At 38.7% G+C, this 24,143-nt stretch overlaps 1 protein-coding gene across 7 annotated transcripts in view; it reads left to right on the plus strand.

Annotated features, from left to right (window-relative positions):
- Nucleotides 1–587: 587 nt before the first annotated feature.
- The window catches only part of PICALM (phosphatidylinositol binding clathrin assembly protein), a 65,731-nt gene continuing 42,175 nt past the window's right edge, over nucleotides 588–24,143 (plus strand). For 2 of the 7 annotated variants that reach the window (XM_040057001.2, XM_040057000.2), the window contains exon 1: nucleotides 591–858. In XM_040057001.2, the coding sequence (XP_039912935.1) occupies nucleotides 729–858 (130 nt within the window). In that variant the 5' untranslated portion in view covers nucleotides 591–728. Of the gene's footprint in view, nucleotides 859–24,143 lie in introns of all 7 variants that reach the window. The other 5 variants (XM_040056999.2, XM_040057003.2, XM_040057002.2 and 2 more) reach the window with 5 other exon arrangements.

A 24,143-nucleotide genomic window follows, 5' to 3' on the forward strand; every position in this document is an offset into this window, starting at 1 on the left:
CTCCGAAGAGAAGCCCGGTCGCAGCAACCAGCCGGCTCCGAACCACTCGCTGCCTAAAACCAGGTTTTTTTCCCTTTGAGCTTTCTCTAGCCTAAGGAGTTTCCACAAAAACTTTCCAGCCTGAGAAATACAAAACTACTTCCTCCAGGGGCGGAGACGCCCCTCACTCCCTCCACGGAGACTTTACCCGGCCGTGAATCCGAGCAGGAGCTCACCGAATGTCCCGAGGGGCGTTTGCCCAGAGGAACGGGAGGCTGCCCGAGAGGAAGGGCGCTCAGGGCCAGGGGAGGCTCTGCCCAAGGCGAAGCGATCCCGGGGGAAGCGATCCCGGCCTGAGGAGACGCTCCCGCCCCCGGCGCTGAGGGGGGCGGCGCGTGTCACGGGGCGGGGCGCCGGGCGGTCACGTGACGCGGGAGAGGCCCGGCAAGGCCCGAGGAGGAGCTCGGCCGCCGCCATTTTCCTGCGGCGCCCAGTGCGTGTCCCTGTCCCCGGCCGGGCGGGCGCGCAGGGGGAGGGGACGGCGGCCGGGGGAGGGGGCGGGAGGAGGAGGAGGAGGAGGGGTCCCTGCTCGGGTGACAGGTCCGTCCCTGAGGGCGGAGCGGGGGCCGCCTGCGGCACGGCGGGGTGAGGAGCCCGCGCAGCTCCATCCCCCCGGCGACTCCTCCCGTCCCGGCCCCTGAGGAGGGAGCGGAGCCGCGCTCGGTTCCAGCGCCGCCAGCGAACCCGCCATGTCCGGCCAAAGCCTCACCGACCGCATCACGGCGGCGCAGCACAGCGTGACCGGCTCGGCCGTCTCGAAAACCGTGTGCAAGGCCACGACCCACGAGGTCATGGGCCCCAAGAAGAAGCACCTGGACTGTGAGTACTGGGAGGGGACGGCGGCCCGAGGGAATATCCCCGAGCGTCCCGCCGAGGAGCGGGATTGCCCGGCCTGTCCCGGGGTCCCCCTGCGGGGCTGCCGCCCATCCCACCGGCCTCGTGGGAACGGGAAGCCTCCTCAGGCGGAGGAGCTCAGGGTTTCAGCATAGGGCATACCCGGAGGGCGGGGGCGTAGGGTCGGGGACGTGGCGATGGAGAGCTTGGGAGAGGCTGTTCAGTGTATCTGCTCTCCGAAAGGGGCCTTGCCGGCTCTTCCTTATGCACAGGGCCCCGGACAGTGTGGGCTTCTGAAGGACAGGACCTGCCCCATACCCCTTTCTTCGGGGGAGAGAGAGAACCACGGAGGCCAGGCATAGGAATGGGCTGCAATTTCCTTACTAATTGATCTCATTTGCGTCGTGCTAGGGCAACACTCCCCCATTCTCTAGAGGAGGTGCAAGAGTTTCGGGAAGGAATAGCTGATCAGTTATCTCAATTATTTTCCAGGAAATCTACTAGGAAAAAAAAAAACCAAAAAAACCACAAAGCCTTCTTTAACAATCATGTAAATCTTTTGTATAGGAAAATATGTGAAACGACTGTTAGAGGGGCAAGTCTCTCTCAGTAAGGATGTTCTTAGTCTTCTTTCTAGTCTGTCTCATTCACTTGGGAAGATGTGTCTAAGATGACTTCTTTAGAACTTCAGTACCTGCCTGATCTTAACATATCATACAAGGTCTGGCCATTTTTCAGCTTCTATTAAGAATAAATCAAAGGTAGGAAGGCTTAAAAAGTTTTCTGTCAACTGTGATGCATCCAGGTGATCAGGAAGAGAATGATGAATACCAAAGTTCCCATTAGTGTGTCTCCCACTACGCTGTAAGGTCACAGGACTGAGGAAGTTCTTGGTCTGACTACCTGATTGTCTTGCATCTGTTTATTCTAGGCCTTTTAAGGACAGACCCCCGCTCCCTTTCACTTTCCCAAGTATATAATAAAAGGTACTGGAGAGACTGTGTGTCTATGCCTTCTATATGTGGGCCTTCTCCCTTCCTCCCACCCACGTCTACAGGAGGTTAAGTCTTCCTGAGTCTTGAGATTGTGCCTTCTGAATTGCTCTATATCCAAATGAGCACTCCAGATGATAGTAGTAGGATTAATTGTACTGTAGTTCTTTTTTCTTTCCACCAAAACGTGTGCATGTTAAGGGTTTAGAAATTCTTGTTCTGCAAGTACCTGAGAGCAGTGTGATTAATTTTTTAGGGTAGCCCCAAAATAGCTGTCTCTGTCTCTTTTTGGTATTTCCTCATTCATTTCATCTTTTGGCTGAAGATGATCATAACTGAGTGGTCTTGTTAATTTTGTTAGCTGAGGGTGTCAGAACACTGAGGAAATCTTTGGGCTTTGAGTAACTTACTGGCAGGTAGAGAAAACACCTTGTCATCTGGCATATGTATGAGATCATGATGTTACTGGATTTCACACAGCAGAAGTGAGGCTTCCTGGAAACAAACTTTCTCAGATTTAGCCTGTAATAGTGCTAAAAGTACAGTTTCAGTAATAAGGCATTTAGGAGCTGAATTATTTTGTACTATAAGCTTTGTTGAGAAGAATATAAAGCTGGCCAGAAAACTGCTCTTCAGGTGGCAGTGTGTGTAAAAGGGTGATGTTCTGAGCAGGGCTGCTAGGAGACAACCTGATGGACACCTCCAGGGTGCTGCTGCAGAAGGGCGCCTGGACTTCCTTAGAAAGCTCTCTGGTAGTTGCTGGATGAGAAGACCAATTCTGTGTTTCCTTTTTCTACTCTAGACTGTCAGGAGTTTTAGTTTCTGCCTCTCTCTCTGAGAATTCCTTTATCAAAGCAATGCAAACTTGGTGGGGTTTTTTTGGTTCTTTTTTTAATTAGTCTCTCTTTTTACTGGTTAAAATAGATCGTGGCTAGATGTTTTGTATGCTGCTCTAATATATTTGTTAGAAGTCTCTGTTCCTGGCATCAGGAAATGACACATGGTCTTGTATTTTGAACTTTTTCTTTGTTCATGCCCTGTATGGTTGCATGCTTTAAAATAAATATTTTTTTACACAAGCTGTGACTCAAGCCCCACTTCTGAACTATTTGTACATATCTTCCTTTTACGACAAACAGTTTAACTTGGTAAGTCCTATGAACTGACATCTCGTTGTAAATGACAATTAATATACCAGTCTTTCCAGGCAGCATGCTGCCTTAATATTTTTCTGATTATTGCTTATTATGATAATACAGTTAAAACTTACTTCACTATAGGTTGTGTCCTGGGTGAGTAGATGAGTTTTCCTGCACTGTCCCGTAATGTAGTCTTAGTTTTGTACTGTGCTCTGTGACCATGGCGTATATTCTTGTTAATTGTATTTCTTGTACAGATCTCAAGATTTCTGACTGTCCTTTTACTGGAATTCTTTCTTCATTAAGCTTGAGCTGTCATGAACAGATTTAACTAGCTCAGCCTCATGTTAACTCATAAAACTGGAGGGAAGTCCGACATTAATACTCGTGAATATAATTATTCCTGTTCTTATTTATCTTGCTCCTGACGGTGTATGGAGTTTGAAAACGGAAGTGCTCTCCATCCTAGGTCACCTCTGTTTCCCTCAGTGACGGTTATCTTAATCAAGGGACGTAAAAAGGAATTCTTTCCTTAGCCATGATGGTTAAAATGTAATATACTTCAAAGAATGCTTTCTCTCCCATTACAAAGCTTAATTGTTTGATTTGAGGGAGAAAGACTTCTAATTTACAAGTGGACATGGCTTATGATGGGTAGTAACATCATCTTGAAGCTGTACACTTCTGTACACATTCATGATACTGATTTTTTTCTTCTGTTTTGAAGGTCCAGCTTTAGAGCTGGGTTAAGGATTCTGTTAGGTAATCTAAATGCTGCTTTTGTTATGATGGATTACTGTTTTACAGAAATCAGGTTTAATAGTCTTGGAACACTCAAAGCATAGTTCACAGGTTTCTTTTATGGAAAACCTAGTTTCACTAGGACTTTGTCCCAGTTTCTACACCCATCTGAGCAGTGGGAGCTCTAAACTGGTTTGTGGGTTTAACTTGCACACTGAGATTGGTACAACCCTTTCTGTCTAGTTAGCTTCTTGTCCCCAGTTGAGTGATGGATAGTGATGCTAAGAACAAGTGCTTTAGGTTCTTCCAATATAAATAGTGCTAGGAAACTTGTTGCCAGATTTCACTCCTTCTTTACGTGATTGTGAGAGGGAGGTGTGCTTGTGTGTGTAGGTGTGGTGGATAATTAGTATTAGGAATACCTGGAGATAACTTCAGGTGTTCCTAATACTAATGTAACGTCAAGTGGATTTCTCTGGGCTGGTTCAGTGAAACTGCTGTAGCAGTGATAGCTCAGTAGCATGAAAATGTTTGTGTACATGTGCATGTTGTGGAGTGTACTTAAAAGAGCTTTGTTGTGATACACATTTAGGGCTGGCCTCTTGAACGAGCATGGCATAGTGACCCTATCTGCTTGTGGCTGATGGAGTAGCCCTCTTTAAAGGAGAATGTGGACGGATGACTTGGAAGGAAGTTGTGATGCTGCAATTACCCATTCTTAACAGGAAATATCTCTATAATTAAGCCAGAGTGTAATTTCCTTGATTTCTTATTGTGAAAGAAAATGTGTATTTTTAAGGAAGACAGTAAATCAGAACCTTGCTCTGTGTTGGGTAGATGCCTGTGAGAAGCTGTGTAAGTGAAAGTAAACTTGAAGGAGCTCGTTAGGAACTTAATTCCTAAGTCTCTGGTGTCAGCTGCTTTGGTTGTGTCTAGAGGCTACAACTAAGACAGAGAAAAGCCCAGCTAAAGACTTACTTCATGTCTGTGCTGGGGACAGCTTCTGTCTCAAAATGAGATGGTACAAAGCGAGTGACTTGTAGAACTGAGGGACAAGGATCATTGCTTTTCCCTGGATCACCCTAGAGATTTGTAGAAAACCAGCGTTGTAAGTGTTCACTTGCCTTTACATGCTAAAGTGTAACTGGGTGTTGATGTGAATTAACTCCTAGTTCTGTGGATACTTCTGTGTTCTCCAGTAGAAACAGATTATCCACATTCCTTTTATGGTATTGTAGCGCTTCAACAAACTCATATTTTGTCTGGTTTTGGCAGAATCACCTGAAGTTTCCTGCAGCTTTGCTTCCCGTTCTGTAATTGACTTAAATTTCTGGAGGCAACCCATTGTTATTTTTGCTTAAAAATGTTCTTTGTAGCTGTAATTATTTCAAATACAGATAATTGCATTTTTACAACTTCCTTTTGAAGTATTCAGTTTTCTCTCTGAGTTTTTTCTCTGATTCCTTCACCATTTCTTTCTTTAGCCAACTTTCCTCCTTTTTACTGGAATTCCTTTGGAATATTTCTTCGTGCCTTTTAGTAGAGTATTAGAACTATCATACTCCTGGCTGCCAGAGGGACAATTTTCTACTACAGCTGCTCATTTGCCGAAAGAATAGCCATGTAGTTGTGCAGCTGTTGTTTTATTTTACTTAGCCTGAAGCAGTATTCTGCTTCAGATGAAGTAAGAGGCGGGAGCTAAGGAGGAGAAGCTGTACAACACCTGCAGTCAGCTTCCTGTGAATCTTCATAGCCCCATTGTTTCCCAGTAGTTGTGATTATTCAGGTCTCACATAACTTTGGGCTATAGCTCTAGCTAAGATTTTTTTTTAATGGTGCACTCATCTCTCGCATTTTCTAAAGGTACACTTGGGAAAAGCATTCTTTCGCCATTCAGCCTGTGACCTAATGATCTATTTGTCTTCAATTCCTAATCTTCAAATCAGTTTTTGATTTGTAGATGTGAAGGTTTTGAGTGGTCCCTGATGACTTGTCTCACGAAGTAATGGTAGTTTGCATAATAATACAGGAGATGACTTATCCAACCTCAAATTTACAGCTTCCCGACTTTTGCATTTGTTGCGTCCTGTAAAGTACGTGATTTGTTGATGATGGTAGAATTCTGGGAAAGTTCACTTAAAAATATTACCAATGTCTTGCTCCCTCTGGTTAATGCAACATTATTTCTGAAGCAGAGACACCTTTTTTATTTGACAGCTTAATTTATTAAACAGCTTTCTTAAAATGAAATTTCTCAATACTGTTAAAATATTTTCGCTCAAAACATCTTGCACATCAATCAAGGCTTTAAAAATAGCACATAGTAGCTTTACTACTGGTAGGATATGTGCACTTTTCTGTAAACTGTGAAGCAGCTGTTTCTCAAGCATGATAGAAGAAATCAGGTAAGAATTATAGGTTTTATAAAGTCCTGAAGCCCTCTACTGGGGCGGTCACTTAGTATTTTCAAGTAGTTTGCAATACAAGTTTAAAGCAATAATCTCAAGCATGTGTCCTTCTAGCAGTATTTTAGCAAACTCTTCTGCTGCAAACTTTGCTTTTTGTTCATGAGTGTGTGAATTTAACCATTTACATTTTCTGCTGGTCAAGGTCTTAACTTTGTGAGTAGTTGCAATTTGGAGCTTAATGTTATCTTGCAAAGACTTGGGTATGAGACATATTTTATTACTGATTATATCTGCAGCTGATTAAAGGTAACCAACAGGTAACTAATACAGAAGAATGCAATCAAGTGGAAAGAAACTTGTGTTGCTATCAAATTATTGGGTTTGGTGTTTTCCTTGCTCTTCTGGCTGTTTTCTCCATTGTGAAATATGATCGCGAGTGGGCAGGTTATGAACTCTTCCTAACTTCAAAGTAACTGTATCCTTCAAAACTTAAAGAAGAAATATTGTTCTACCTTGTATTTCACCCCTAGTTTATATCAGAGCTTTATCAATTGGCTGGTAGTTTCTAAACCTAAAAATAATGTTAGTAATTTCAGCACTAAGGTGTGGTAGTCTCAAATCTAGTAACAGCAAATCCAAGTTATGAGTCATATGTCACAAATCAGGATTGGGATTTTAGAACTTAGGGAAGTGAGCTGTATTTAACTGTGTGAGAATAACTTAATGAAGTTAAGCGTTTCATACAGATTTAGCAAATACTCTGGATTTTCTGATTGTGGCTAAAAATCTCCTCTGCTATTTTGCTAAAGGAGCTTTTATTAAAGTAATGCTTATCTGGATCATTTGCAACATCATACCAGGGTAAATTAGGTTTTTATAAGTTTTACCTCAAAAGAGAGGGTGTAAATTAAATAAGATCTACATCAAAATTTGACTTGGGCATGTTAATTCACAGAGTGAAGCGTATGAGAATTTATTGGAGTGAACAGTGGTGGCATAAAGGGAAATCCTGAGACTTTTATTCAGGTCAGGACATAAATAGACTAAATTAAAATAAATAAAAAAACCTTCACAAGGTGGAGATTATACTCATTCTGAGCTCTCCTATATACTTTCATTCATACCTAAGTAAATTTACTGAGTTCTCCTCACCAAGTCCTTTTTTTCCTTTTCTCCTGAGAAGACCCTTTTGAAATCTTTACTTGCTGTCCTTTATTGCTTCCTCCCAAGCAGGCATAACATTCCTATGCTCCAGCAGTTGTGCCATTCTAGCAGGAGTGATTCTTTCGCTGATGTGGGAAGTGAGGAGTTTGCATGGGTTGAAACTGCTCTGGTATTTCACATATTTACTCTAAATATGGTGCTTGCAGTAGCTCAGCTATTCCAGCTGCTGGCTGTGTGTTATGACATCAACAAAGTGTCTGTATTGTTTGTAACCTTTCTTGATTTTTTTGAATAGTTGATTTAATAAAATTTAAAACACAACTTGTGAATCCTTAATAACACTGTTTCCTAGGTAAACAATTAGTGTATAAACAAAATTTCCATGTTAATAAGTTGTAAAAAAGGTTATTCTTTTATCCATTTATGAAAAGGTGATAATGAGGTTCATATCATTCCTTAATTACTTTTGTTCAGAAAAGAAAAGAAAAATGAACCCAACCAAACCAACCCACTGGTATTCATCCGCACAGCATAAGTTTCTAACCTTACCATAGTGAACTAGATTTCAGACCCAAAGTGGGTAACATACGAAGTTTTAAATTAAACTCAGGCTACAAAGCTATGCACAGAGGTAAGCACGTTTTAAATACTGATTTTTAATTAAAAAAAAAAAAAAATCTTTGCCTTCAATCTGGCAGTAAATCCACTCAGAGCAGCTCGGTTGTCTGTGGTTTGTTACTCTGTCTGCCAGATGAGAAGGTTGAGTGTCTTGGCTATCAAAAGGTAGAAGTTGGTATCTGCATGCTCCTTGGTCTTCTTAAGGGCTGCTTGTCACTTGCTTTGCTCTTGGTAGTGTTTGGGTTTTTCTGGGGTGGATACTGACCTGTGAAATGAAGTGAAGTGTTTCTATGCCTCTTTTGCTGTTCCAGTGTGTGCTTTTTGTCTCAGGTTTAGTTTTGATATGTAGCATGTCCCTCCCTTCCCCACTTTTTCCCCTATGTGCAGAAGTTGCATCACCATTTCACCTACATTTGCTTGCGGCTGCACTTGGTTTATCTGGCTGATACCTCCACTCTTGCTGAGAAATGGGTCAATATTTAACTGGAAATGGGGTCACACTTGAATCTGCTTTATCCCCTTTCCTTCTCTCCCTGCCCAGTATTACTACAGTAGTTTCAGCCATCATTGCAATCTATTTCAAACTTTGAGTTTTTCTGATCAGTGACTGTGTATTCTAGATCTGACCTTATTTTTTATGTGAGCTGTAAAACCTTGTTTGAACTGTTGTGATGGTTAAGTCTCCATCCAGGGAGTAGTGGTGTTATTTGATCACGTTTAATTCTGTCCCCTTTTCTATTTGCCAGAAGACATGGGTGTTCATAGTTCGGGATTGTATACTGTTATGGGGAGACTAAAAATAACTTTCATTTAAAAACCAGTTTGTTAGGAATATTTACTTGATTTTGTATTGCAGTCTCATACAGTTGTAGTTCCCAAAACAATTCTTCATTTCTGGGTTGATGTAAAGCTGGCTTCATCAAGTCTTGCTTACTCATGAAATGCCTTCACTTGTCTGTCTCACAAGGGGCACTTGAGTTTAATATTTATGTAAGTGGTTTTGTCAGTTTGTAAGTTTTAGTACTGAAATTCAGGTGTTTTACTTGCAATTACTTTTTATTCATCATGAACCACAACTAGTTCAAATCCTAGTTGCAGATAAAAAAGAAAAATGTCTTTTTGAACAATATCCTTATGTTCTTTTATCCTCTTGAGAAGTGAAATTTCTTTACTGTTTAGAAATCTACTGGAATCCTTAGGTAGTTTTCAGTTTTGAATTAGTTCTCTGCTTCTCCATCAGCTGGTTTTTATTCAGATGTCTGAATTTGGATTTATTATCCTTTAAATCAGTTTTTCTGTTATGTATTAATAACCTGTCTTAAATTCATTAGGGATTATTTCTCCCTAGAGAAATTGCATTTCAGTCATGAATGTTGCAGTGCAGCACTGCACAATAAGACTAAGAGTATCAAAAATACATGTGAAGTAGATTTTAATCACAGGAATAAAAGAAAAAAAACCCCAAATATGAACATCTCTGCATTTGTGGACTGTAGTAATTTCTAATAAGGATATGTCATGCATAGTGAGTTGTCACATTTGATTAGCAGTTGAGTGGAAAAGCTCAGGGTGCACAACTCTTAGCTGTAAGCTGTTTGACACACAGGGACTAATACACTGTTGGGCTTTCAGGAAAAATGGTTTTCAAGATACGGACTTGTATTTTTAGGTTCTTGATAGTTAATAAGGAGCTAGCCCGAGCTTTTTTCCCTGACCTGTTCAGTTGAAAATGCTTTGCCATTATGTAGCATCATTTAAGCCTATCAAATGTAACATACATTAAGTAAATTTCCAAGCAGGTTTCTTTGCATTAGAAGTCTGGAATATATGAAGTTTGTTTCAGTGTTAAATTTCGTGTGTAAGTGGATGGAAATCCAAAGAAGTTTTTGTGTTACTTCTCAAATACTAGGGAACAGCACAGTTACTTTAACTTCTGAAATTTGGAATTTGAATTCAATATGCTTGGAATTTCATTGTTATGAATTTGAAGCTCAAGCATCTAGGGGCTGATTTTCTCTCTTGTTTTGCTGAGGTTTTTTACTTTTTGTTTACACATAGTTTATGAGGAGACTTTCTTCATATTTAATGATCTGTAAGTAAAATACAGTGAGTTGGAGGAGATGCTTTTGTCCTTATTTTAAGCTGTTAATGAGGAGTCTTTGTAGACAGGAATCTGGTCAGTCTGTTGGTATATGCTAGGGCTGACTCAAGATGTCTTTACACATAGTTTTACCAGAGTTCCATTTTAGTTTTAGCTCTTTGAGGTTTTAACCAATGAACAAATTTTACTTTGAAGTAAATGGGATAACTAATTTCTGTCTTTTTTGAGCTTTTCTTATGAAACAGTTTCATTTGAAGGATAGAATCTGGCTGAAGGTCTCCTTCCTTTTACTGAAAACCAAAAGACAGATGTTATTTACTACTTCTCTTGGCTTTAGTTTATCTTAGAGGCTGTTTGTGATAGGGACATGTCTTTGTTCATGGTAAACAGAGAAATTCCCAGCTGAAAGCTGTGGATACTGAGGAGTTCTTTCTGTATACAATTTCCTTTACCCATCTAGCTTCAGACTTAAGAGTTTGAAATTCCATGTTGTCTCTGAAACTTTGTGAAACTTGATGACCCCATGGTCACTAATGAAGGGCTCAGGAACAGTGTCTGAAAGTGAGGCACAAGGGAAAGAACTGATTTGGATTTATGAAACTCAGACATAAGTGTTGCTGTAAAGAGGGTATGTTTCCCTTTGGTAAGTCCTCTGCTTTATCTACCGAGAATTAGTGTATGGTCCTGGAAAAATTCAGCTTCCTTTTTACTCTGTGTGTTACGTGAAGGTTGTTCCTGCGCCATCCTAACCTCTTATCACAGTGTATTTTAAAATTTTTACTCTGAGCAGCTTTGTCGTGGTCCATAAGGGATGGTTTTGTTGTTCCCTTGTAAAAGAATGCTATTCAAATGTACTTTGAAGATGTGCTTGGGATGAGCCAGAGTGAGTCTTGTTTGGTCAGAGAGCTCCAAATATCTCATGGGAGATGTTAGTCTAAATTGAAAAAGGAAGTAAAAGCTAAATTAGGCAGGCATTTCCAACATTTCTATTAATAGAATGGAAGAATTTAGCTGTACTTTTGCTTGACTGCCTCTCTTCATGGAAGAGCTGCACGCTCACAGTACGTGAGTGTCAGTTGAAACAATTTTGTGGTGATATGTCTGTTTTTATGGGTGGAGGGGTGGGGATTTCTAATTTTTTTTTAGCTCTCGTGCTCTGCTTTATCCAGTTTTTTAACAATTCATGTCAAAATCTGATCCTCTTTTGGTCAAAAGAAAAGCTATGAAAGTGGCTGTCAGTAACAGATCTCCTTAAATGAGTTCACCTACTTATAAGTGCAAAAAGTGAAATAGATTGTATGGAATTGATGGAGCATGCATTAAAGTGGTCGCAGAAGTGCTCTAAATCCATGTATCATGAATTTTCCTTGTTGCTTAAAAAATAATAGTTTATGAAGTAGTGACACTTTTTTAACAAAAATTACTAGAATTTTGCTCGTCACAAAGTACGTTGACATGAGAGAAGCAGTTTCTTGCATTTTGTCACACTTCTTTCTCCTATTCCTCATGGGAAAAATGAAGACTAGTCTCACTTAGGAGTAGACAGAAGTCATGTAAAAATGTCTTGTGTGCAGAGTAATTTTTTTTTTCTGTCAGTATAGAGAAAGGTAATCTCAGTCACATTGTGTAAAACTGTATGTTCAGTCAGACTGTTTCATATAACACCAGGGAGTAAAAATTTTAGCCTGTTTGATATCTGAGGTACCAGCTCAAGTACCCAACTGTGTAAACCTGTTCTGGCCTGTGTGATTTTCTGCCAGTCACTTTGTAGGAGAAGGATGGTGTTTGATTTTCACTGAATGATAAATATTTGAAGTTTGAGAATTTGCTGCTTTGATCATTCAGATCTTTTGTCAGGAGTTTATTTTTTTTTCTTTAAGAAAATTCATTGTATGATATAATAGGCAAATAGTCTAAACTGCTTTCCTCCTTGGTCTGTTAACTGAGATTTGGTAAAGACGTTTTTGCAGCAACCTTTGGACAAGTGTTTTTAGTTTATGATCTTGTGAGTTACTATTTTGAGGTTGACCAGCTTCTTCTATAGAAAATTCAGGAGAAAAGTATTCCTCAGCAAACCTCCTTCATGAAATCTGTGTTTTGTTTGTCACTTATTAGCCCCATGATTCAATTGTTTTTGTCTTATTTTCCCCATTTTTTCAGGTTTTGGGCTGCTTAGGTCAATGTTTATAAGCTGTCAAATCAGTGCTACACTGAGACCTGTTAAGCTCTGTTTAGTCAGCTGTAAGAATAAGTGAGCATCTGACAGGATGCTGCTGTATGTATTTCCTGAGACCCACAGTGAAGTAAGATGCAGATTATCCATACAAAATAGGAAATACTGCATAGCTGGATTGTAGTATGATGTGTATGAAGTTTATTCATAGTAAAAATCTGTATTAAAGCTATGACCTGAGGATGTTTTCTTCTATAGCTGGGCATTGTGCTATTTATAAGGAAAAGCATATGCACTGTTTTGTAATAAATAGTACTGATTTTAAAAATCTAAATTATTTGGTCTTCTTCTATTTGTTTTATGCCAGAAAAGCACAACTTGCAGCAATTTTATATATTGGACTTCCGATACTATATTAAAACAAACCCAAATAAGCAATTTTTTCATCTCTATAATGTTGAAAGAACATGATGTAATATTCAAACCATTTTAGAATATGGCTTAAACCTTTTCAGTCTGAGGTGCAAAAATTTCCCTTTTTTTTTTTTTTTCCCCTTTATCATGTTAATTTTGAAAATCTGTATAAATATGTGAGAAACAATAAAATGTGTGTTGGTTTTTAACCAGTATACTACAGGGGCAAAAGGACCTGTTGTAGATGCTGACACCTTTAGACTCTCTTGAGAGTACAGCTGTTTTGTATGATGTACTAGCATGGACAAAAGGAAAGCTATTTCCACACAATTTTAAGTTTGGGTTTTGGCTGGGTTTTTTTCCAGTAATTAACCAGAAGATGTAGAGGGTGGTATCTACCAAGAAGTGTGTCCTGCCATGTATAAGAGATGCACATCTTCATTGGCAATTTCAGCACTAATGGAGGAAGGCAAATAACTCCTTTTACTTAAATATGTGCTTCCTGATATCTCCCAAAGGCATTCAGGAAAAATGTGCTGTTCATGCTCAGAGTTAGATTTTATCCAGAAGGAAATTTGGGTTCCAAAATCTTGCTTTAAAATGGGAGAGAATAACACATATTCCAAACAATTTTGCTGGACTAAGACTTTTGAGCTGCTGAAATGAGACAGCTATTGAAGCAGGAAAACCTCAGGTCAGATGGCTTTGGTTTTTCTCTTATGTTTGGTTTTGTCTGTTAACCTGTCTAATTAAAGATGCTGCACTGCTGTTCAAAGAGAAAGTGAATGTGAATTACAGGTGTATGATTAATTCCAGAGTAACAAAGGTCTTGGTGATTTTTTGGCTTGAAGATCTGTTCTGTGAGATGTGGTGGCAGGAGGTCAGGGTGATGTTAATGCTCACTGGTCTCCGTTCGCTGTTCTCTACTGTGATGGTACATCATTGCTGCAAAATTTGCTTTCTGGTGCATCTTTTAGAATAAAGGGGTGTGGAAGGTAAACATCTAAGAAACCCCTAATTTACACTTGTGTGGACACTGTATATTTAGAAGATATATATATTTAGATTCAGAAAGTGTGATAGAAGTGTTTACTGCCAAAAATGTGTTGTGTGCAGTCTGGCGTTTTCTATTTGCTCCTCTGTAATGCAGGGTTAAGGAAGTCACAGATGTTGGAAGTTGGCATGGGCTGAGAGAGCTGGAGTTGTTCAGTATGGATACAAGAAGGCTTTGGGGAGACCTCACTGCAGCCTTCCAGTACCTGGAGAGAGCTTGTAAAAAGGAGGGAGGAGGGACTTTTTATACCGCTAGATAATGACAGGACAGGAGGAAATGGCTTTAAACTGACAGACGGTGGGTTTAGATTGCATATGAGAAGGAAATTCTTAACTCAGAGGGTGGTGAAGCGCTGGAACACATTGCCCAGAGAGGTTGTAGATGCCCTGTCCCTTCAAGTGTTCAAGATTTGATGGAGCTTTCAGCAGCGTGATCATGAATGGCATCCCTGCGGTGGTGGGGGTGTTGGAACTGGATGGTCTTGAAGGTCCTTTCCAACATAAACCATTCTATGCTTCTGTGATGGGTACTTTGACAGTCTTTGGGTAACATATATCATCTGAATGCAATATGACCAGGTAAGCTAAAGTTGAGATTAGGAGTTCCTTGGGGGATTGAGGAGGGTTAGGTACTGAAGCAAACCCTAGTTATTTTAAAGGCTTACCTTCTCAGAAATACTGTAAACTTGTGGTCATTGAGGACTTTTTGTTCCGTGGTGTCTGCAATTAACAAAATGGTTTCCCTGTTCCAGGGGGCTGGGCTACAGTAATGTTACTCTACCACTGCAAGGCATTTGTTGGTACTATGCCTGCATCCAGGAGGTTTCCAGAGCAATCTGCAAGGATTGGTTATGTGCTATTGGCAGTACAAGAGCAGCTTGTACGTGTGTTTCACAAGCCTTGTTCTAAAAACATGTCTGTTAGCACAACTTGTGTTTTATTGCATGGAGGTGTAGTAGCTATAGAACGTTTACAGGTTCTTTGGAGCAGAGAGGGCTTTGAGTGCATACTATAACCAAAAAGTTGGGGTATGCAAAGGCATATGGCTTGGGCCCTGTTCCTGTCAGAGACATATAGGTGATGAGGAGACCTGAGGGTTAATATCCCTGGCATCACATACTCATCTCTCAGCTATCTATAAAGCATGTATGTGCCTTCTCTATGCATCTTGAGGTGAAATCATAGGATAAACTCACATGTATGCAGCCTGCTTGAAATACCTTCATGTTTGCAGTAGCATATAAAAGCAGTGTTAAAGCTATGCAATTTTCAAAGTAATTAGTCTTCATCAAAATTAAAATGTCCCACCTAATGCGGTTCATCGTGCTTCCATCCGTCCACTGTGTGTGACTATTCACACTATAAATATTATATTGGATGCTTAAGTATTATTGTAAATTATTATCATATTTAATATAGTAATTTACTGTTATACTATTACTAATATATTAAATATTGATTTCAATATCAAGCCAGTGGCTGTCATTCAAAATCAAAGCTGCCCAGCCACCTGTCCTAATGTATTCTTAAACAGCAGTGCTCATATAGAACCCTTAGGGTACATACCTACTTTCTTGCTTGTCAGAACCTGAAACGGGGTGCATCCTCCAGTGTTTGCAGCTATGCACTCTGGAAATACTGATAATCTTGAACAAAGAACCAGTCATAATTTATTCATGAATGCACTGAAATTAGTATGTGATCAGTGAAAAAGAATATTGGTTTCTCCCTGGTTTAATTAGGCCAGCGGGTTAAATATTCAGATTGAATGTATAGCTTGTGCAAGAATTGTCATGTTAGTTGGCTGATAGATACAGACATTTTTCATCTTTTCATCAAGGATCATCTTCAAAATATGATTCACGGGCCCGTTATTAAGCATGCTTGTAAAGATAGATTCAAGGCTCTAAGTTTACAGATAGTTTTCTGTGGGAATAATGTGCCAGTGTATGTGTGGGAGCTAATAATTCTTTTGGACTAGATTTCACGATAAAATGATTTTAAAGGGTAGTGTAGGAACTGAATGCAGAGCAAAAGTATTCAGTAGTTTTAGTATGTCATGCATATTTCTCGGTATTAGGGAGCTGAAGCAATTGTTGATTTGTTCTGTTTTGAGGAAGAATTTACTCTTAAGAGTGGGTGGCAGCTGGAAAATTAATCTTTAGAAAGGTAACTAATATATTTAAGATACTTTTTTGTATTTATTAGTATTTTAAGATTTTAATGAAGATAGCTATCTCCTGTTATAACAACTGATAGGTACACGTAACAGCCATGGGGTTTAGTGTGTTTTTTTTCTTTGATTCTCAAACTTAGTGGAGCAAGAGAATACTGCTTTAATACAGATTGCTTACATTACTTACGCGTGGATTGGGGGGTACTTAAAATGGAGAATATGTCCATATGCAGTTCTAATGATGCTTTTTATTAGTAACTGGTATGTTGGTACACACTGTGTCAACAGAGAATTGCATTGTCTTAGGAATGTTCGCAGCTGCTCTTCAGACCAAGAGTAGACGATGAAGTTACACCGATCAACTGTAGTAGTGCTCTATGAATGCTTGCAGAAGTCTAAATGTATAAAGGTGTAAAACTTGAGTATTAAAGGGTTATCTGAATGTGCAGAAACACTCAAAGAGGGTTTGACTCACTTAATTTTCATCATAAACCACCACCATGAGAACGTAGGAAAGACGGGCATCTCTCCTTATGCCTGTAGAAGGAAGTAATTTCCATTATCCAGCTGGGACACTATACTGAACTATATATATAAATGAATATATACATTCATATATATTTGTGTGTGTATTTATATATATAAATCAGTGAAACTAGAGAGTCCAGAGGAAGTCAGATGAGTTAAGAAGACTGAAATGTTAGGAAATTTATTAAGAAGGAAAATAGTAGTTTTCGTGTTGTGTTGATGTTTTTTTTCTATGGAGAGTATGGATATTCAGTCTCCACTGAGAAGCACAAGGGGAATTTCTTTTTTAATCTGCATCAGAACATCAGACTTTTGGTATATTAATCTAAGAAAACTTGGAACTGTAGAGATGTACAGTGACCACTGAGGACGAGAAAGACATCTTGGAAGAACAGATTACTGCGGTGGGATGGTTGAGTAACAGTCACTCACTGGTGCAAAAAGTGGGAGGACTTGTCCACTTCCCTTTTTCCTCTCATTCTTCTTACCTTTGCATGTCATCATCTCCTTTTCTTGCTGTGTTTTTTTGCCAATTCTGGTCTTTAGTGAGCCATTTTTATCTTGTAGGGTAATGAAAAAACTATGCTGTGTTGTATCACCTCATGTGTCATCCCCATTATCCCACCCACCACCACTGAGGTCAGGGGTTTTTGTGTGGGTTTTTTTTTTCTATTATGAGAAGTCAGTATGGTTCAGAGAAGTACACTAGGGCTGACGTAACATAAGCAACAGAAGTGTGTGAATGTTTGCAGGTAGAGACAGGAGTGGGACTACCCTGTTTTGTCATGAATTGTCATGAAAACATTGCCTGTGATTTATATATCATGAATTTGTGTTGATCTAAAATAACTAACTTCTGCAGTGTTAAACTGGCATGAAGGTCTAGGTGAGTTAATCTATGGTTTGTGTTCTGCTTGAATGGTAGAAATGTTGGGGTAACGCGGTAGTGGATTAACTTGTAGCAGTAGCCATAAAAGCCAATTTCATTAGCTCCAAGTCTGGTCAATTGTGGGCTAAATAGCCTTTGCTCATGTACAGAAGGAACTGAAACAAAAACTGAACAAAAGTAATTGTCACTGATAGTGGTTCCACAACTGAATGTCTTTAGAAGATCATTCCTCAGAGGGATCCAGGCTCCAACAACCTGTATATTTAGTCAGGAGTCTGCAGGAGCTGACTGGAGCTTTTAAGCTGTCCAGAGGTTCTGGCCAACGTGAATTATTTTACAGGTCGGTGGTCGTAAATGTGTGTATAAGTAATTTATTCTGCTATGATGATCTGGCAATTCAGCTTATTTTCTTACATTGAGCTTTAGAGAATCAGCTGAAATTGTAACATGATTCTTTGCAGGATGAACAGACCAACCTAAAATTGTCACTTTTTTCCAAGGAGAAATGTATCTGATTAGATAAGCAGATAAGAGCAAGAATTATGGTGTTGGTATGTTCATTTTCTAAACTGCTCAAGCTTGTTTATGTGCTGTCAAGGTACACTGAATGCTTGTGTAAATCTGGTTGTAACTGTTTCTGGATTAATTAACAACAGAATGTTGTGTTTACAAACTGTTGAGGCAATATTTAGCAGTATTTTAATATTAGTGTTTAAAATGTGATGGGGGTACTTGGCAAGTTTAGATGAAAGCAATGTTCAAATCTGTCTTGAGAAATCAATTCTCCAAAGGTAACATAGTCACACTTGTCATTTCCACAGTATTTGTAACTGGAGAATTTGAACAATCATTATGAATATTAAATCAAGTGGTAATGTGGCATATTCCAGTACAAAGGAATTAAGGTAAAGTAAAGAAAAAAAGACCGAGGAATGTCCTGTGACCTACATGATGGTTTGAGTTGTGCTTCCCTTATTTTTAACTTCTTCTGCTGTTTCATTTACCAGTGCTTTGTTTGTTGAGGAGTTTTGGTAGACACTACTGTTTTCAGAGAATTCTTCATTGAAAGCAGTAATTCCACTGAACTAATTTTTATTGTAATTTTTGCAGAAAGTATCTTAATTAGTTTTTACAGTTCTCAAGCAGAAGTAGTAAGTTACTCAAAGTGTCACCATATGAGAAAAATGTAGAGTTAAGATACCTGAGGCAGTAATGCTGAGTTCACGGGGTTACTGACAGAGATTTAAAGTAATTTCTAAGAATTCCACTTAGAAGCAGAGGTTTTAAGTAGGAGAGAACATGATAGTCTCATTTGAATTGGAAGAAAAAGGCAAGATACAGCTTGATGAAATGAAAATCTAAACTTTTGGCTATAGAGCAAGTTTTTCAACATTATAATAAATCTTCTTTCTTCATTTTTTAATCCTGCTTACCTAATATAAATTAGATTAAATCATAGTTCTTTTTAAACATGAAAGCTCAGAATAGAATTAGTCTTCTCAGATTTCTTTAACTCTTCCATAAATTTTTTTCCTGAGTCAGTGCATGTAGCTGTTAAAATGCTGTTTGTATGCAGAGAAAGAATTCACAGTGGGGAATTTTTATTGTTAATTTAAAAATGTTTGATCCAGATATCCTTGTCCACTTTATCCAGGGGACTTGGGTGAAGCCCTGGGGCAATCTGATGTAGTAAACTACTTCTAGTAAAGTGGTTTGGTACAAATGGGTTTATTCAGAAGAGAAACGAGCCTAAATTTAGAACAAATAGTGTTTATGGCATATTTTGTTTCAAACTTCAAACATAGATATTTTCTGTTAATTAGAAAAATACTGAAGTATTCACTCAGTTTTCAAATACATGCTTGTTATATAATATTCTTCAGATTAAATTCAGCAGATTAAATGTCCTTTAGTGAGTGGCTCAGAATGAAATTTCACATCACTGTGTCTCATTTTATCACTGCAGTATGTCATTTGGAGTATCCTTGGTTTTGCACAAGCTTAATTTTTAGTTACCAAACGTATTGTTTTGAGGAAGAAATCAGGTTTTTTAAAATTACAATTTTACCCACTTGCATTAATATTCAGAATTATTCTGAGTATTATTTTTAGACAAACTGGTTGGTTCTATAATGAAAAGTACTTATTAATATCCAGGAACTTTCTAATCCTATTTTCCATATTTAAATAAGGACATCACCTGCGGAGGAAGTGGGAAATTATTTAGAAAGTTACTGTATGCTCACATTAAGTTATCTGCTTTTAAAATGTCAGTTGGAATGTGTAAAATCAGATCTGAATATGTCAGGGTTTGCAATTATCAGAACTGTTAATCTATAGAAGTAGATTTTAATTATAGATTTTACAGAAACCCTTTTTCTTTTGTTCTTACTTTGGTATTTCTGATTTCTTGAAGTTTTTATTAGCGTCCTTTAATGGCACAGTGAAGTCTTCCAAGTATTTAAATATTAGAGAACACTGTCTGTAAATGTTCTAGAAATGTTTTCAAAGAGCTTTGCTAGAATAAAACTGGTATGTATTTGTGAAGACATTTCAATTTTGTTAATTTTGTAACTGGATAAAATTAGAGCACACTCTTCACAAGCATTGTGTCAAGGTGAATAGAAAAAATAGCCTCCATAATCCAAAATATTTCTTGTCATCTGTAGCCAGTTGAAAAGCTCTACTTGATACTTTGTATTGAACCTTTGAAAATAAGGGTCTACCTTGACTTGTCAATTATTCAAGGGCAGAAGATGATCTGTTATAGAAATTTGAAGAAAAAAAAAAAACAACTGAGAAAGATATCTAATATACAGAGGTTAGATATTTCTAGTATTTTATGTTACATTCCATGCAAACCACTCTGGTTAAAAAGACACTTCTAGTTCAGTGAATAACAAAATAAAAACAGATTGTAAAAAACTTGCTGCTAAATTCAGTTTCTCCTTCATTTAGCATCTGCTGACAAATGTTACTTAGTGTAGCTGGAACATGTTTATTTCTTCTCCCCGCCCCCTTTCCAATAACCCATATTTTCCCCTTCTTGTGAAATTTTCTCAATGTCCTTCTGGGAAGGAAAGATGTGGCAGGCGCATGTGTGTTTTCCCAGAATCTGTAACAGGGCTATTTAAAATCTATGTGGGCATATAGATCATGAGCTCTTTAGGGGTAAGTAGGGGAAACTTGATCTTAAACCTGTAAAATTTGTTTAGAAATAGTTAAAGCTTGCTGTAACTGTATTCCTAACAAAAAATCAAAGGAAGGAGTTTTTTATCTAGTGGCTGACTTCTCAGTGGCCTAAAATCAATAATTTTTCATATCATTAATCAATTTGATGTGAACTTGCTCACTTCTGATCTTTGAAATTTTTCACCAAATTCCTGAAGTTGCCAGGTGTTTTATATTTCCTTTTCTATTACAAAAAAGAAACAAGCTTGCTGTATTGAATTCAATTTTAAATTTACCAGTTGAGTAAACTTGATCTGATGTGTGTCGTGGATCCACCAATATGTATTTAAATATTCTTTTATTATTATTGTATTTTTTTTGAACTGAAGAGTATAGTGTGCTTAGCTCTTGGTACTATATGCTTACTCATGTTGGATGATCAATAGTTCAATTGCTTACTGAAAGGATCCTGTCTCTCCCGTTATATATATATTTTTTAAATGGCACAGCTATGAATAACTTGCAGGATATAACCAATTACTTGCTTATTCTAGGTAGTATCTGTGGTATAAAAGATGAAAAAGCAAAAGCTAGAAAGATGGATGTCTGTCACAGTTGTCTGATGTATTTTGGAGTAATTGGGTGTAGGGTACACTTTCTGGCCTGGAAGTTCTTATTCTTGCAAATATTTTCAGATTGATACTTCTGAATGGAAGTTTTGCCCAAAATGAAAGACACAGGTAAATGAATGGAAATAATCAGGTACTGCAGGTACATGAAATATATCAGTCTGGCTTGTGTTCAGTCTACACAGATGACACGGTCTGAAAGTGTATCTGAAACTAAAACTGTTAACGAAAGCTATTCTCAACCTGGTTCTTTATAATCTCACTGTGAATTAATATGAATAAGATTCTGGGAAAAGAAATCTTAAAGACTTTTTCAGGATACCTTGTGGGTTTTGGTTCTTTTTTTGTTATTGTTTGTTTGTTTTTGTTTTGTTTTTGGTTTTTTTGTTTGTGGGGAAGGAAACCGATTATTAAAAACTTGGTCTTAGCAGGCTGCCTGGTGCAGAACGAGATGCTGCACAAGGAGTTAGGTCACAAGCACATGCTGAAAGCACATGCATTCTCTGGGGTACTTTGGGACAGATGCCTTTGATGCTTTATTATCTAGCCTGACTGCCTCATGTTTGCCATGGGTCAAGACTTGTGATCTCTTACCATGGGTTGGCTAATCCACATCTACATGCCTAATGGGGAGTGGACAGCGTACTTCATCATTATAGCCTTGCAGTAACTGCTTTGTGTGATTGCTGCTTCTTTCTTGTGTATGAATCTTCAGTCTGGCTCTGCTTTTACTCTACTTTACACCTTTTTGCTTTTTTCACCTGGTAACTATGAATTGCATAAGGCAATGAATCGCTTGTTTTTTTCCTGTAATAAAGGCTGAATGGCTGAAAGGCTGTAGAACTCCTGGTTGGGAGTTGTGAGTGTATTATTTTCCTAAGCCTGAGTATTGTACAGTATTGCTGTATGTTTTGTAGTAGTTAGCTTGAATGGAGTTAGGCAATATGCTTGCTTTTGCACCTGTACGGTGCCACTGCAAATCTTCAAGTGTTGCTGAAATGTCTGTTGACCAGACCTTTGTTATGATTCCTCACAAAACCCTTGCTTTGGTGGAAAAAGACCCAAACAGATCTGAATTATGGGGAAGTCTCTTGATGGTGGAAGCTTTAACTGTTATAACAAAAATAAAATCTAAACACTATTTAAAAACAAGCTATAAGTGTTTTCTTGGAAAATCTAGTTTTGGCTCTGAAATCTCTGCTGAAATTTGATACGCAGTTTAGGGTAGGTAGGTAAATTGTGTTCTCAATCATTTAGATAAGTCCGAGGTTTTTGATCTTTAAGAATACCTGTTGGACTGCTCTTTCCAACTTCAACTTACTTTGTAAGTCACTTCTCTGTTTTTGCCTGCCCCTAGTCTCTTTTTCCATAAATGTTGCATAGATTTGTAAATTGCTTTAGGTTGGAAGGGCCCTCAGCTTTTGTAATGAACCCCAGCTTTTAAACCATGCTGAACATTAACAGATCTGGCTGTTTACAGGCTCTGGTGCCTGACTGTTTCTGTTCTTCTCATCCTTTTTCTGTGAAACTCCAAGAAATACCTGCTTGAAGGTAGTATTTATATTCCCCTTCTCTGCCTCCAGCCTTCTGTTTTGCTGGTGGAACAAAGCCACCTCCTTCAACCACTTCTTGTGCATTATGTGCTTTATGCCCTGGGCAACCTGGTAGCCTGTCCCTTGGCTGTCCCCTGCCACATCCATGTATACAATTGTGCATTTGGTGCTGTCTAATCACAAAATCACAGAATGTGTAGGTTGGAAGAGACCTTCAAGATCGAGTCCAACCCATGCCCTAACACCTCAACTAGATCATGGCATCGAGTGCCACATCTGGTCTTTTTTTAAGCTTCCCTCATACAAGTCTCACAGCCGGCTGCAAGCTTGAGGTTCTTGCTGCTAATTGCTGCCTTCCTTGAAAGAAGGAATGACACTTGTTATCTAACACCTGTGTGCTGTTTCATGCTGTGGAAGTTTTAACAGATTTTAGAATTGTGGAATTCCATGATTCTAGACGGTTTATATTTCCCAGGAGAGTTTCCTTTTCTGCTGTGAGGTATTCTGGGCCTTAATGCAGAAGGTCAATACATAAAGTGATTTCTCTTCTGTGGTATTGATGGGAGTAACTATTCAGTCTTCCTCCTTGACTCCCATGACAGGAGTCATCACTCTTTCACTGAGGGTTATCCTTTGTTTTCTTAATTATTTTGTTTGCTTCTATTTTTCCTCTAGGATGAAAGCTGTTCCCCTTAGTGCTATACCCTTTGGTTGTACACCTGCTTGTGGTATTGCTCATAGCATTTCCAGTAAGCAGCAGTCTAGAGATATGTTGCTTTGGGGCCCTTAGGTTTCCAAACACATAGCTAGTATTTTCATAGGTGGGTGTGAGACGAGTTGTGTTAAGTGTAGGATGTGAAAGTAACTATATGTTTGTTCCTCTCCTTTAATGAAGGATGTTTGTGGGAATTGGATAAATAAGTAAGAACACTGTATATGCAGTGTGGGATGTAGTGCAGCAGTGTGGGATGAAGGATACGATCTTCTGCTGTCTGTCCTATGCTGCTTATAGTATAGTTAGCACAAAAATTGCTGTTCTAATTTGGGTATAACTGTGCAAATATTTCTTTACCTATTTAGCATTGTTAATGAAAATACTTTCAAAATAAATTTCAGAGAGATGAAACTTTTCTGAGATGTTATATGGTGTAGGTACTTTGAGGTATTAAGACATACCAGATTGTTGTGTATTTGTTCAGTCAGCATTTTGGAGAGAGAGAAATTTCATGTTTTACTAAATTTAGTTTGTAGTAATTGTAGTACTGTAGTGACTCCCTTGTTTGCATTGGCAAATTTACTTCCACTGAAGCCTGGGGTTGCCTCTGTGATTCTTGCCTGTGTTCTTTCCCAGTTGGTTACTGGTTCTTCCTAATGTGCTTGCACTCTTCCTCTGCACCCTCCCCACCCCCCTCCAGGTTCATTCATATGCTTTTCACATAAACACTCATCAGTCCTGTGAGGGATGATTTTCTCAGGGTTACAGAGCATGTTTTCTTTTATACACTGCAACAGATAATGATT

Source organism: Hirundo rustica, chromosome 2 (assembly GCF_015227805.2).
Source record: "Hirundo rustica isolate bHirRus1 chromosome 2, bHirRus1.pri.v3, whole genome shotgun sequence".
Taxonomy (NCBI): Eukaryota; Metazoa; Chordata; class Aves; order Passeriformes; family Hirundinidae; genus Hirundo; species Hirundo rustica.